The 14896-nt window shown below is 40.6% G+C and overlaps 1 protein-coding gene across 2 annotated transcripts; it reads right to left on the bottom strand.

Moving 5' to 3' along the window:
- Positions 1-225: 225 nt before the first annotated feature.
- On the bottom strand, positions 226-7836 carry LOC128461388 (major histocompatibility complex class I-related gene protein). 2 transcript variants are annotated; one of them, XM_053446303.1, is made up of 8 exons: positions 7664-7836; positions 6086-6346; positions 4679-4957; positions 3445-3747; positions 2596-2703; positions 2230-2247; positions 1756-1819; positions 226-1588 (listed from the first exon to the last, which is right to left on the bottom strand). In XM_053446303.1, the coding sequence occupies exons 1-7, from the start codon at positions 7716-7718 to the stop codon at positions 1761-1763; spliced, it is 1083 nt and encodes a 360-aa protein (XP_053302278.1). In that variant the 5' UTR covers positions 7719-7836; the 3' UTR covers positions 226-1588; positions 1756-1760. The 2 variants fall into 2 exon arrangements, with proteins under 2 accessions (XP_053302278.1, XP_053302279.1); XM_053446304.1 differs by lacking the exon at positions 2596-2703 and having other exon boundaries at positions 7664-7835.
- Positions 7837-14896: the final 7060 nt, after the last annotated feature.

Raw genomic sequence — 14896 nt, 5'->3', positions numbered from 1 at the left:
TCAGAACCACTGGTCTAGTGTGTTCTCCCCTAGCCTTCCAGCATTATCTCCTTACTAAGTATTCTGCCTGACCCCCGCTCTTACCTTCTGGACCCTGGATTCCCTTTTGCCTGTGTAAAATGTTTTCCTTGCTGCTCTTACAGGTCAAATTCACATTAGTTTATTCTCTGGGACTATAATGAACATTTTAACTTTTCTACACGTTAAATCACAAAGAGGCAGAAATCTCAGAGAACATCAGAGACTTTATTAAAAACACAAGTACAAAAGGAATGAAACAGCAAAGCAGCTTAATTTAACATTTATTTATAAAAACCCGACACAAGAAGAAAATTGAGCCTCAAACGTTCAGCTTCTACACTGTAAAATTAAAAATTTGAAATTGTGTTACTGCAATTTCTAAATATAATCAACAGAGAATATTCAATGGATTTGTAAACGTATTTGCTTCAACTAACTTTACTGAGTTAAATTTGTAAAGTTGCTGAAGTTAAGTTGGCAAAACACAAAATGGTACGTTTGTGACATGACACGTCTCATGTCTCATCAGGGGAAACGTGACCTAACTTCATGAAGGTGAGTGTTTAGGTTGAATACAGGACAGAATTTCTGGTTCTGCAGCTGCATGTTTCGGCGGCTGTGGCTCAGGAGGTAGACCGGATCGTCCACTAACCAGAGGGACACAGGTTTGATCCCCAGCTGCTCCAGTCCGCATGCCCAAGTGTCCATAAGCAAGAATCAGAACTCTAAAACTACCCCTGACAGCTTCGTGGACAATGTGTGTGATTGATGTGTGACTGAACAAAGCACTGAGTGAGTGAATGTGACTGAGTGAGTACGGTAAAGTGTGTGAGTGGTCAACAGGACGATATGAATGTATTCAAATGTTCATATGGAGAACTTCACTGCTCAGGGTGATCCATTTCACGTCTGCATGTGGAATAAACTGCTTGAATCCTCTGGAGCCTGACGAGCAGGGACACTAGAACTCACAGCTTTGAGAAGATGTGAAGTTTTTAAACTCACAAAAGATAAGTTCAGTAATTTTGCGCCGTTCAAACCTTTTCATTTTTGCAGTTTAAATGTTAACAAGGCTAAAATAGAAAAGTCCCTTGTCCCTAAAATCTAAGTCCTTGTTTGACAACAACTCATCATTGTGTGTAATTTGATGTTGCTTTGTATAAATAATGAATCAGTATATTTCCTGGAAATGAAATGGAATCGTTAACTGGATGATTTGTGTCTGAGTTGAATTATCAAGACGATTTCACCACAGTGATGATGAAACACTTTCTGAACCGGTCAAAGTGACCTGCAGTGATTTGAGCAGCGACAGATAAAGAGCTGCTGCTGGACTCACAAAGATCCGTTCTCCTGTTTGTTCAAAGCTCAGTGAAGCTCGACCGTCTGCAGAAGCACAACCAGACAATCAGCTGCTGTCGTCACGATCAACAAAGTCACTCACGCTGACGAGTCCCAGCTGCAGCTGCTACAGAGCTCTGGTTGCCTGCTTATTTGAGTGATGAATAATCAATGAATTCCCAGCGTAAGGGGGAGACTGTGGTGACACTGCTTCTCGTCCATAAACCTGAAGAGAGAAAAATAAATAAAAATGAAATGTTCAGTTCCACGAAGTATTTGATGTATTTACAGTATTGAGACCTAATATTTCCATTATTCTCTCAGTGAAATTGAAGTTTACTCAGAAAAAATTACACTGATCTTAAATTGAAGAAAACAGATCAAGCAACTCACTGTGTTCAGGACAGAGTCTCACTTGGAGAATTCAGCGGCTGTAAGGCACCTGGATCTGTTCCAGCTGTGAGGTCAGAAACACATCGTTAGTCCATCCTCCTCTGAACAGACACTTTCATTACAAACAACCAACACTGCAGGTTCCTGTGGGGAGCCTCGTATCCATTGATATAAATAAGGGCAGGAGTGTAGACAAGATCTGAGAGAACATTTTTGGACATTTTTAAGAAATTCCCTCGAGGCATTCCTGAGATATCGTGTTCACAAGATGGGGACGAACGGATGAACAGTCTGAAAACATAACGCCTCCCTGACTGTCGCCGGTGTGGACCAGTACAAATTGGACCAAAGAGGTGTTTAATAAAACTGGACATGTTAGTACTTTCAGTTGCTGTGCAAACGTGACGTGATGTCCTCATAAAGCATGTTAGTATGAAAAGAAAACAGAATAGAATAAATAGAAGTTTTACTTACCAGGTGAGGTACTTTGGGCTGAAATAAAAAGAAAATACAAATGATTTCAGTTATTACAGTAAAAACACAAACAGCATTGTGTCATGTTTTTCTCTCGTGGCGATCCTCCTCAAACGAACAACAACATTCTGTCACTTTTCATTGTTTGTGTGCTGGACGCTGTGTGCAGAGCTTTTTATAAACAGTCTATGGTGCAGAGGGAAGTTAGAAAACTTTGTGTGAACCCTGCAGCTCTTGAAACAGAAGTTGGTGTGTGAGGAACTGAAGTTTGTTTCATGAGGTTTGATCTAAACGAGCATTAAATAGAAAGTCTGAAATCAAACCACCAGAAAAATGTTGGACAAAGCTTCTGTGTTGGTCTCTCACCTTTCTTCCTCCTGTACACGATGAGTCCAATGACAGCGCTGACGACAGCGAGAGCGACCACTGCAGTGATGATGATGATGATGATGATGGTCACGCTGATTGGCTTCTCTGTTGAGTGAATAAAAAAACAAAGCATCACAACCTGAACAGATGAAGCAGGTTGGACGACAAGAATCTCCCTGAACCACAATCCATGCTCTGTCAATCAGGAGCTGTCAATCATGAGCTGACAATCATGAGCTGTCAATCATGATATTTCACTCTGTTTTTATAGCATCAATCAGCGACAAAGACGCTTTGGCTTCACTTTGAGGTCAATGGTTGAAATGGTTATAAACTGCCTGAAGACATGAACCTAAATGTCTGTTGTTACTCGAGGTAAAGAACGAGAGATTTGTTTGTTTTTTCTGCTTCATTAATTCTGTAGAATAAAAGTTTTCATATCAAACATCCACCCTGATCCCAGTATGTCTGTGAAAGGCTCACATCTGACCAGTGATAAACCAGTCTGGTTCTAGTTGAGACCTGCAGAAACACTTCATCGAATAAAATCATACAAGTCAATTTAAACATTTATAAATGTGTAAATCTAATTGATCAATGATAATAATAATAGTAATAAAATCCTCAGACACTGTTGCAGACACATTAAAACTAACTTAATTTTTCAAGGTCACATGATGGTGAAGGGGGGGGGGCACATGCACTGGTTTTACACTGATCTAAATTTATCTATATACATTGATGAAAGAAAACTTCTCCTGCTAAACATCAGCCAACATGACCTGCAGGACTGTTACTGTAGATGAAATGTTTGTTTCCCAGCTTCATCACTGGTTCCAGTCTCACCTCTGTTGGACTCGACTGAGTCTTTGTCCAGTTTGGTGACGATGTCCTCCTTCACACCAGAGATGTGGAACACACAGTCGTACCTCCTCCAGTCTTCAGGGGAGATGGATGAAACCTTCAGGTCAGCGCTCATCTGGAAGGTTCCATCATGGTTGGGGAGGACCTCTCCCTGGTACACGTCCTCATGAAGCTCCTCCCCTTCTCTCCTCCAGAACAACACGGCGCTGTCGGGGTAGAAACCTGTAGCGTGGCATCTGACTGGAGAGGAGGGAGACTTCTGGAGGAGAGAAATCCTGGGAAGCTCTGGGCAGGAAAAAGAAAGACAGTTTATGGGTTATTATAATGTATTGTAAACTATATCATTCCTGTTTGATTCCATTCATGTTGCATTAGTCATGTCTTTTAATATACGTGAACAAACTGTGAGATGTGAGTGAGAGACAGAGGCTGAAGTGATGCAAAGACACTGAGGTGGACGATATGACCTAAAAGTAATATCACAGTATTTATTGACAGGTTTTATATCACAGTATTTATGAAGTAAACTTCCTGTAGTGGACAGGTCCTGATCACTTCTGATTAATGTTGGTATTTTGTGTTAAAGTGCAAAGTGAGTGCAGGTCGGTCGGGCAGTGAGGAGGGAGGACGCTCCGGCTGGGTCTCAATTCAGGGACGGCTTCCTTCAGAGGACCCGGTCTAATCCATTCATCAGTGACTCCAAGTGAACTGTGCCAGATGTAATGAAGTTCCCTAGGGGCAGTGCTATTATGTCACATTCACAGTTATATGAGGTCACTGTGACCTTGACCTTTGACCTCCAGGAACCAAAATCTAATCAATAACCAATCAATCTTTTAGTCTATGTGACAGTTTGTACAAAATCTGAATCTGACCTCACGATATCATGTTCAAAAAAACATAAACATACCTTTTGACCTTTTTCTACCAAAATGTGTTCAGGTCAATTGTGAGTCAAAGTGAATGTTTGCACCAAATTTGAGGGAAACTCCCTCAAGACATCTGGAGATATCGTGTTCAGAGCAATGGGAAGACCCGAGAGCATGATGCCTGCGGCCACTAGGTGTCACCGGAGCGGAGGCATTGAAAGAGCAGAGAGAGAGAGAGAGAGAGAGAGAGAGAGAGAGAGAGAGAGACAGTCTGTGTATTTGCTCTCGTTCGCTGCCACAGAGAAAGAAAGAGGAACATTCAGTTGATGGAGGTTCTGTGATGTCACCTGTTCTCAGCAGAGAGCTCCTCCCCTGCTCCAGGAACTTCTTCAGATCAGAAGGACACTCTTTGGTGTAGTAGTTCTTAAGATATGCGAGTCGACCTTTATCCTGATCCCACTTCAGTTTAGTGATGACACTCTTTGGTGTTGGAGCGATCCACGTCTCTGTCTCCATATCCACAGATATGAAGTCTTCTCCATCATAACCATGCTGATCATAACCATTAACTTCTCCTGTCTCATCGTCCCATTCACATCCAGACATCACCTGGAGAATGTGAACACCTGAGAGAGAGACAGAGATCTGAACTGTTATTATCACACACACACACACACACACACACACACACACACACACACACAAACACACACACACACGATCTTCCCTCAGTGGAGTACAAACCTCCACCAAGGCCCACCTGTCACTCATAAACATCAGTCTCCTAAACGTGTTTTATTTGTTTCATAATGATTCAAGAGTTTCTCTCTGAAAATCAAGGAAAACGTTGAAAACCCTAAAGAGATAAAAGATGATCCTGGATCAGCCCCTGATCTGCTCCTGAGTTTCATGAGTTCTTCTCTGACCCACAACACATCCTTCCACTGAGTTTACTGATAACAACTCATTCACAGTTGTTGATCTTTATTATTTTCTGCTGATCAGGTCATAAGTTAAATGTCTTTTCAGCACTACAGTATATAAATGTCTTCTGGCTTTGACTCTGTGTTTGTGTGAATCTAATCTAACGTGTAATTCTCTTCTGTTTTTATTACTTTGTGGACACACTGTGGTCAGCACAGGGACGTTCATCTCCTGCTCTACTGTTTATTTTATACATTTAAGGTTCAAACTAATTATTCTTGTTGATTATTTTATTTTGTATTGATCAATTCCTTTTAAACTGAAGAAAATATCAGAAAGTAGTGAAAATGACTGTGAATGTTTTTAATTCATCAAAAAGTACGAGAAGCATCAAACTCTAATATTTAGGAAACATCACAAAACATCTGAGATTTTCACCTGATAAAAAAATCTGATCATTTAAAAATCTATTGATCACATGTTTGATTAATTAGAAAATATTTTGGATTCAAATCTAATAAATGAAAATGTCTGTGTGTGTCTGTTTGTGTTATTAAGTGTGTGAGTGTGATTGTTTGTGTACGTTTGTGTGAGTGTGCGTTTTATTGTGTGTGTGTGTGAGTGAGATTGTATGTGTGTGTGTCCGCATGCGTTTATGTGTAATTGTGGGCGTGTGTGATTGTGTGTTCATGTGTGTGTCTGTGTGTGTGTGTGAATGCGTTTGTGTGAGCGTACGTGTTATTGAGTTTTGGTGTGTGAGTATAATTGTGTGTGTGTGTGTGTGTGTTTGTGTGTCGGTGTTATTATTAGAGAGTGAAATGTAAACAAACCTCCAGTTTGGTTGAAGCGTTCCTTTAAGATTTCAATGCGGTTTTTGAAGTCCTGCTGTGAACCAAAAGCAATCTGTGTGTGCCTCTCCCAGAACTGTGCATCAGTTGCCTTTAACATCCAGTCCTGTTTGGGTTCTGCTTTCATTGTGTTGCTGTCATAGTATCCGATCTGAACTTCATCAATCAAAACAACAACCACAAACTCTGGAAGGTTTTGGACTTGAGACGACCCAGTGTAGAAAAGCTTCATAGAGTGAATCCCTGCAAGAAAAAGTTCAAGTCATGACTTTAGTTTTCAGACAGTTTTATAAATCACTCAGAGTCAAGAAGACATGAAGCACATTCAACACAACTTGTGTTGTGAGGTAAACAAACACAAAAACACATTCATAGATAAAACGTCTGCTCCAGAGTCCAGACTCTCTTTACTTTGAATATTCTGCTACGTCTTAAAATGGATTCAATCTTAAGACTAAAATGTTTAATATTAGTAAATAATATTTTCTACTGCAGAGTATTTAATGTGAAGTGAAACTACTTCAATTACCAGTTACTCTTTGATACTTTTATTCTTAAAGTCTTTAAAAAGTTGGTTTCTCTCTTTATATATCAATAAATATTTATCCAAATATACACATTTATGATGGATCCAGTTAACAAAACAAAGTGGGGCATTGCTACAGGAAGGGCTTGAATATTTTTTTAATGTATAGACTCATTTCTGATTCAGATCAATCGACTGAAAATAATTAATCTGTGTGTTTGGCTCTGATTCCTAAGATGTCAAAGTCAAATACTTATGACAAAGAATAGTAATTGAGACTTGATGTTTAAATGTTAAACATTAGCTTCATTATAAATAACTATAAATCTGATAATGTGTCCAAACAGAACTTGAATTAAGAAAATAAATATATGTTTTTTCACTACTTATTTTAAAATGTAAAAATAACTGCACATCTTCTTTGTTTATTCTGTAAAAATACACTTGGTGCATGTGTGTAAACATGAAGGCTGAAACCTTCATCTCTGTGACAGACTCACATCAAGCAGTCAAGCTTCAGTGCAGATGTTATCACATTAGAAAGTATTAACAGACATCTGTCAGTGATTCATCATGGAGGCAGCCTCGTCCTGATTCTTTGTCTCCCTGCTTCTTTTCACTGACATCATTTACATTAGAGATGAATTTGTGTTTTGTGTTAGTAACAATGTGTGTTGATTGTATTGGAGGAGGTCACATTGATAACAGATCATTAATAAGTAATATCTCATGTCAGTGACGTCACTCACGGTCTTCATCAGCCTACATGATGTTGAACATTGTACCAACAAAACAGGAAGCTGTTTGTGCTCAGCAGCTTCCTGTAACTGTTACTGTCGTCGCCTTATCTGTCAATTTACACAGTTTAGATCAGGGGTCTGAACCCGCAGCTCTTCAGCCTCACGCCGAGTTCACACCGGACGCTGAAATATGCATCACTAACATGAACTTTTTAAATCATGTCTTTGAAACGCTATTAAACTTCAAATCGACCAAATACAATAAAATAAAGTAGAAACGTGACTTTAACTCACGAGCCGTCGCGCTGTGTGCTCCTGTCAGTAGAAGCAGGGAAAGTACAGTGAACATGGTGAGCGGTGGTGTGTTCCTCTTTACTGGGCTGATGGTAGATGAGCTCCTGTCTTTACATAGAGAGATGGAATGTGTCGACAAGAGACCAAACCAGGTGACACGAGGACAAACTGTGAGGCGGGGACATCCTCTGAGCCAATGGGAATTTAGGATCAGCCTCTACGTCACTTGAAACTGGGTGAATCTCATCATCTGAGGTTGTAAAAGGAAAGTGAAAGTAAAGATCTGCTTGTGACGACGTGTTTGTGTAGAATGAAGACCCGAGGTTCACACCCACAGGATCATTCAGGGTCATGACTTGTGGTTATCAGCTGGATGATCAATCAGCAAAACTGTTTTGGTCCAGATTTGACCATTTTTCTTGTCATGTGTAAAATGTCTTTGTCATTTTCCTGTTGAGAGTCACAGGTTTGACCAAATAGCTTTTTCCTTGCTGCTCTTACAGGTCAAATCCACATTAGTTTATTCTCCGGGACGATAATGAACATTTGAACTTTCACAGATGTGTTGAACTTTTCTACACGTTGAATCACAAAGAGGCAGAAATCCCAGAGAACATCAGAGACTTTATTAAAAACACAAGTACAAAAGAAATGAAACAGCAAAGCAGATTAATTTTACATTTATTTATAAAAAACAGAAACAAGAAGAGAAATTGAGCCTCAAACATTCAGCTTCTACACTGTAAAAATGAAAACTTGAAATTGTGTTAATGCCATTAATAAATATTATCAACAGAGAATATTTAATGGATTTGTATATGTATTTGCTTCAACTAACTTTACTAAGATAAATTTGTAAAGTTGCTGAAGTTAAGTTGGCAAAACACAAAATGGTACGTTTGTGATATGACACGTCTCATGTCTCATCAGGGGACACGTGACCTAACATCATGAAGGTGAGTGTTTAGGTTGAATACAGGACAGAAATTCTGGTTCTGCAGCTGCATGTTTCGGCGGCTGTGGCTCAGGAGGTAGACCGGATGGTCCACTAACCAGAGGAGCACAGGTTTGATCCCAAGCTACTCCAGTCCGCATGCCCAAGTGTCCATAAGCAAGACACAGAAAGCTAAAACTACCCCTGACAGCTTCGTGGACAATGAGTGTGATTGACGTGTGACAGAACAAACACTGAGTGAGTGAATGTGACTGAGTGAGTACAGTAAAGTGTGTGAGTGATCAACAGGACGATATGAATGTATTCAAATGTTCATATGGAGAACGTCACTGCTCAGGCTGATCAATTTCACGTCTGCATGTGGAATAAACTGCTTGAATCCTCTGGAGCCTGACGAGCAGGGACACTAGAACTCACAGCTTTGAGAAGATGTGAAGTTTAAAAACTCACAAAAGATAAATTCAGTAATTTTGCACAGTTCCAACCTTTTCATTTTTGCAGTGTAAATGTTAACAAGGCTAAAACAGAAAAGTCTCTAACAGGAAATATTAACAGAACATTTCACATGAGAAACTTAAAACATCCCAAAACCCTTTTATAATCTACACTCAAAATAACTTTAAAGGTGAAGAACACAGCAAAGCATGAATATAACCAAACAAACGAAAACAAGCAACTCTGGATTAATTTATTTCTTGTTCAGACCAAATTAAAAATAAAATAAAATCTGAATATTTACATATCTTGAAAACTAAATTTGTACTGACGCTCAAACATAATCTGAATCATGAGACAGATTATAATTCCAGAACCTAAAAGGAGGATGTGTGAGTTTCTATATATGTTTATTTAGATGTGTATTATATAAATGATTTTACAAGGATGCCCCAACAACAGGGATATAAAACTGTAACTAAGATGATTGTGGTGACTATTCAAAAAACAAAACGTGTCACCTGATGGTGGTTTGGGATGGTTCTTAACTCGATTCCAGAGTGAATAAAAAAGAAAGGTTGCGAAGGTTATGATGTCTTTGGGTGAGGTTCCCGTTTATTTCAACAAAAAGAATAAGGCAAGTTGACAAACAAAAAGCTTCTATTGATTCTCTGGCTGTCGTGTAAAAACTGTGTCTCTCCCACCACCACTCAACTCAAACTAATCAGCTCTCCTGATCTCTAACAGCTGGGGCAGATTCTGGGGTAAAAGAAAGGAACAGAAACAATACTGCGCCCTTGTGGAAAAGTAAATACCTACACAACATAAAAAATGGCTCCTACACACCGGCCCCATAATTGTGTTGGTGTGCACTACAATTATATAAACAGATTTCAAAAAGGAGCCAAAAAGAGTGTGTGTGTGTGCAAATCTTCTTCTTCTTCTTTCAGAAGTCGGTGTCCATAAATCAAATCTTCTTTCTTTCATAAGTCAATCCATAAATCAGTCTTTAATAACAATCTTTATGTCTCCAATAGCATGCAGAGCTTGGTGACAGGCCTCTCCAGAAAGCCTGTCTTGGTCTTCAGCTGAACTGACCGGACCACACCTCTCCTGTCTGGAAAGGTTTTGGTCACTTTACCCATCAGCCATGAACTTCTTGGAGCAGAAGGGTCCATGATAACAACAACGTCGTCCACAGAAAAATTCCTTCGTGGCTTTGTCCACTTTTGTCTTTCTTGGAGCAGTGGAAGATACTCCCTTACCCACCGCTTCCAAAATAAATCTGACAGATACTGTACCTGTCTCCATCTTCGTTTGATGTATATATCACTATCATCAAAAAGTCCAGGAGGAAGAAGGGGTTTGGCCTTCAACAGAAGAATGTGGTTGGGTGTAAGTGTTTCCAGGTCATTAGGGTCATCGGATAGTTTGGTTATTGGGCGACTGTTGAGAATGGCTTCAATTTCACAAAGAATAGTGCAAAAGCTCTCATCATCCATGGTTTGCTGTTTGACAATGGAATACAGCACCTTTCTTATGAGGCGAATGATCCGCTCCCATGTTCCGCCGTAGTGAGATCCAGCAGGAGGGTTGAATGTCCATGCTATTCCTCTTTTTGCCAAAGCACTTTGAATTTTGTTGTGATCCAGGGCTCTAAGAGCTTCCCTTAGCTCTCTTTCAGCTCCAACAAAATTGGTGCCGTTGTCTGACCTGAGGTTGGAGATTTGCCCACGTCGACACATGAACCGTCGGATGGCATTTATGCATGAATCTGTTGTCAGTGAGTGGGCTGCTTCAAGGTGTACTGCCCGGCTGGTCATGCATGTGAAGATTACGCCATACCTTTTGACCATGCTGCGACCTCTTTTGATGTCAATAGGGCCGAAATAATCCACGCCTGTATTAGTAAACGGTGGCAAGTCTGGCAGGAGTCTTTCAGCTGGAAGGTCAGACATTTTCTGTTCTCCAACTCTCCCTTGAAGACGACGACAGGTAACACAATCAGCAATGATTTTCCTGCAGGCTGAGTTTGCATTTGTTATCCAGTAGGTTTTTCGAAGTGTAGATATCATATGATTACGTCCAGCGTGACCCACTTGCTTGTGAATATGTTGTAAGATAAGTTTGGATATGTATTGATCTTTAGACAGAATTATTGGATGTTTTACTGTTTCAGGCATGGATGCTTTTCTCAGGCGGCCTCCTACTCTCAACAGCCCATCTTGGAGTGTGGGATCCAACCTGTAGATGTCACTGTTGGTTGGCACAGATGATGCTCCTTTCTCCAAGAGGGAGATTTCCCTGTGAAATCTTTGCTGTTGGCAGAGGCGTGCAATTTCCAGTTCTGCATTATGTAAGTCATCCCGTGTCAATGGTTGAACATTTATCTTTGCTTTGTGTTGATGTCCTTTGTTGCATGTTTTACCTTTTTTCCTTAGCTGTTGAAGTAGGTCTTTAAACTTCAAAAACCAGGCGACTGAAGTTTTGAGTTTTTCCCAGTCTGAAAAATAGGTTAGAAGCTTGTTCATAGTATTGGATGCATCATCAACAACACAAGCATTAACTGTGAGGTCTTGTTTGACCTCGGGGTCATCTAAGCTGACGGCAGGTTTGTTTACCTCCTGTTTTGGCCAGGTCCTTTCCTCAGTCAGCAGAAACTCTGGTCCTTTGAGCCAACGTTCACATTTCAGAAAATCATCAACTGACAGTCCTCTTGAAGCCTCATCAGCGGGGTTCTGTTTAGAGCCTATATACCTCCACTGGGCCACCTCTGTAGCTTCTCTTATGACAGCCACTCTGTTCGCTACAAATGTGTGGAATCTCTTTGTTTCACTTGAAATGTAATTAAGCACCGTCGTGCTGTCGGTCCAGAACACTGACTGGTCCAATTCCAGTTGAAGCTCCTTTGTAATCATCTTGTCTAGTCTGACAGCTAATACAGCAGCTGTGAGTTCAAGCCTTGGTATTGTGGTTTGTTTCATGGGGGCGACTCTGGACTTTCCAACCATGAAAGCAATGTTAACTTCATCAGAGATGCCTTTCAATCTCAGATAAGAAACAGCGCCGTATCCACACTCACTAGCATCTGAGAAGTGATGCAGCTGTGCATTGCTTACCTTTCCAAAGTTCTTCGGCTTGATACACCGTTCCACCTTTAACAGTGACAATTTATGCAGATTTGTCAGCCACTGTGTCCACTTCTGCAGAAAGGTTTGTGGTATTGTGTCATCCCAACCAATTTTTCTTTTGCACAGCTCTTGTAGCATCAGCTTAGGAGGCAGTGTGAATGGTGACAAGAAACCAAGAGGGTCATAGATAGAATTAACCACTGACAAGATTCCACGGCGGGTACATGGACGATTTTCCAGTGCAATCTTGAACATGAACATGTCTGTTTCTGCACACCAGTGCAATCCAAGAGCTCTTTCAACAGGTAAGTTGTCTTTATCCAAATTGAGCTCTTTGGTTGCTTTGGAACGATTTTCTTCAGGGATGCTGGCAAGAACTGCTCGACTGTTGCTCATCCACTTTGAGAGCCGAAAGCCTCCTTTGGCACATGCAGCAGTGAGATCTTGTACCATTTGCAAAGCTTCCTCTTCTGAAGACACAGACTTTAAACAATCGTCCACGTAAAAATTTTGTTTGATGGTCTGTAACACTTTGTCACTGTAATGAGCCGTGTTGTCATCAGCAACTCTCTTTAACGCATAATTGGCGCAGCTCGGTGATGAAGTTGCTCCAAATATATGAACTTTCATTCTGAAGTCCACCAACGGTTGCATTACATTTCCATTATGCCACCACAAAAATCTGAGAAAATCAACATGTTTCTGAGAAACTTGGACTTGGTGAAACATAGCTTGAACATCAGTCATGATGGCAACTGCTTCTTGCCTAAATCTCAGAAGAACACCAAAGAGGGAATTTGTGAGGTCAGGACCTTGTAACAGCTGGCTGTTCAAAGATGTGCCTTTGAAACTTGCTCCACAGTCGAATACAACTCTCAGGGTTTTCTTCTTGGGATGATACACCCAATGATGTGGTATGTACCAGATTTTACCTTCAGTTCCGTTCAGTTGCTGTTGAGGCACCTGCTCCGCATAGCCACTTTTAATAACATCATTAAGGAAGTGCACATACTCCTGATGATACTCTTTGTTCCTCTGAAACTTTCTTTTCAAACTCATGACTCGTTGTTCAGCAATGCATCGATTGTTTGGCATTATGACATCATCATCCTTAAAAGGTAAATCAACACAATAATGGTTGTTTTCAAGACGAATTGTTTTTTCCATAATGTGGTGAAACCTCATATCTTCTCTTGACATTAAAGTGTCATCACATGACCTTTCATTGAAGTCTTGGTTGTATTGTGTGATTAACAACTGTTCCACTTTATCAATGGAGATCCTATTGACAGTGACAGTAGGGCAGCCATTCTTCCCTGTATCACTTCCACTTCCTTTAAGTGGGCCGTTCACCACCCACCCCAATAGGGTCCGAACAGCATAGGGTCCATCATTACAGCTGTTAATGATTTCCCAAGGCTCCAAAAGCTTTGAGGCATTTGTGCCAATCAACAAATCCACTCCAACTTCAAGCTCGGGAACTTTAATCTTTCGCAGGTAAGGCCATCTTCTGAGATCCTTTTCTGTCGCAATATTGTTTCTTGTAACTGGCATGGTTTGTTGAGTGTAAACCTCAGGTAGGTCTAGAAACCTGTTGTCATCATAACCAGCTACTTCCAGTCCAGTCAGAACATGAGTCTTTACAGTGTGTGCTTGTCCCATAGTTCGCAGGAAGATGTGTGTTTGGATACTGTCCATGTTCAGCTGTCTTATCAGGCGTTCTGTACAAAAGGTAGCTGAGCTTCCTGGATCAAGGAAAGCGTAAGTGGTCAAAATTTTGTTTCCATTCTTAACCTTTACTTGTACAGGTACAATTGAGAGAACACATTTCTGTGTACCGGCCCCAGTGTGAGCACAGGTCTGCTGAGGGACAACAGTGTTGTTTGACTGTTCAAATGTTCTGAATTTAGCTGGATTGTGAAGCATTGTAGGATGTCTGAAGTTACATACATCACATGTTAGACGTTTTTTGCAGCTCTTGCTGATATGACCTGGTTTTAGACAACCAAAACAAACACCAATTTGCCTTAAAAGATCAAGTTTCTCACGATGCACTTTGTTCTTAAGATGTACACAATCTTCTATTGCATGATCCTCTTTACATATGCAACATGATGTAGTCTTGCTTTTTGATAAAGAAAAGGCATGGTAGAGCGGTGCAGACCTTATACCTGCTGAAGTGTTTACAGCTGCCACAGTTGCTGGATTTTTATTCCTGGGTGGAAATCTTGGGGGAGCTTTTCCTTTAAGTGTAGCAGTTTGTGTGTCTTGTAGGTTACCAAAAACAGGATCAGAGAGAATTTTGATCTGATGTTCCAGAAAGTTGACCAAATCAGAGAACAAAACTCTACTTCCTCGTCTCTCCTGTAGGTCACAAACAGCTGCTCTCCATCTTTCTTTTAATTTGTAGGGCAGTTTCATCACAAGCTGTTTCAGGTTTGATGGTACATTCATTTCTGCCATATATTGTAGACTTTCCATCATGTTGCAACATCCTCTCAAGAACAACATGTATGTTTGAAGAGCGGCAACATCTTCAGCTTTTATTGGTGGCCAACTTAAAGCTTTTTCCATGTAAGCTGCCCCAATCTTCATTTCATTGCCGAAGTGTTCCTTTAACAAATACTTGGCTCCGTGATAGCCTTGATCATTTGGCATGTGATAGCAGCTTCTGACCAGTTCTCTAGGCTGCCCCCTGGTGTGCTGTTCTAG

The sequence above is a fragment of the Pleuronectes platessa genome, chromosome 18, assembly GCF_947347685.1.
Source record: "Pleuronectes platessa chromosome 18, fPlePla1.1, whole genome shotgun sequence".
NCBI lineage: Eukaryota > Metazoa > Chordata > Actinopteri > Pleuronectiformes > Pleuronectidae > Pleuronectes > Pleuronectes platessa.
Note: the sequence above shows the minus strand (reverse complement) of the source record. Positions and strands in the feature narration are given on the sequence as shown.

What these genes read in the sequence shown, in the direction of transcription:
- LOC128461388 (XM_053446303.1), bottom strand. Translation starts at nt 7,718, where the DNA reads ATGTTCACTGTACTTTCCCTGCTTCTACTGACAGGAGCACACAGCGCG. An exon ending in ACGCTTCAACCAAACTGGAG is followed by an intron (nt 4,958 to 6,085) that starts GTTTGTTTACAT and finishes TCTCTCTCTCAG; the next exon opens with GTGTTCACATTCTCCAGGTG. An exon ending in CTCAGTCGAGTCCAACAGAG is followed by an intron (nt 2,704 to 3,444) that starts GTGAGACTGGAA and finishes TTCACTCAACAG; the next exon opens with AGAAGCCAATCAGCGTGACC.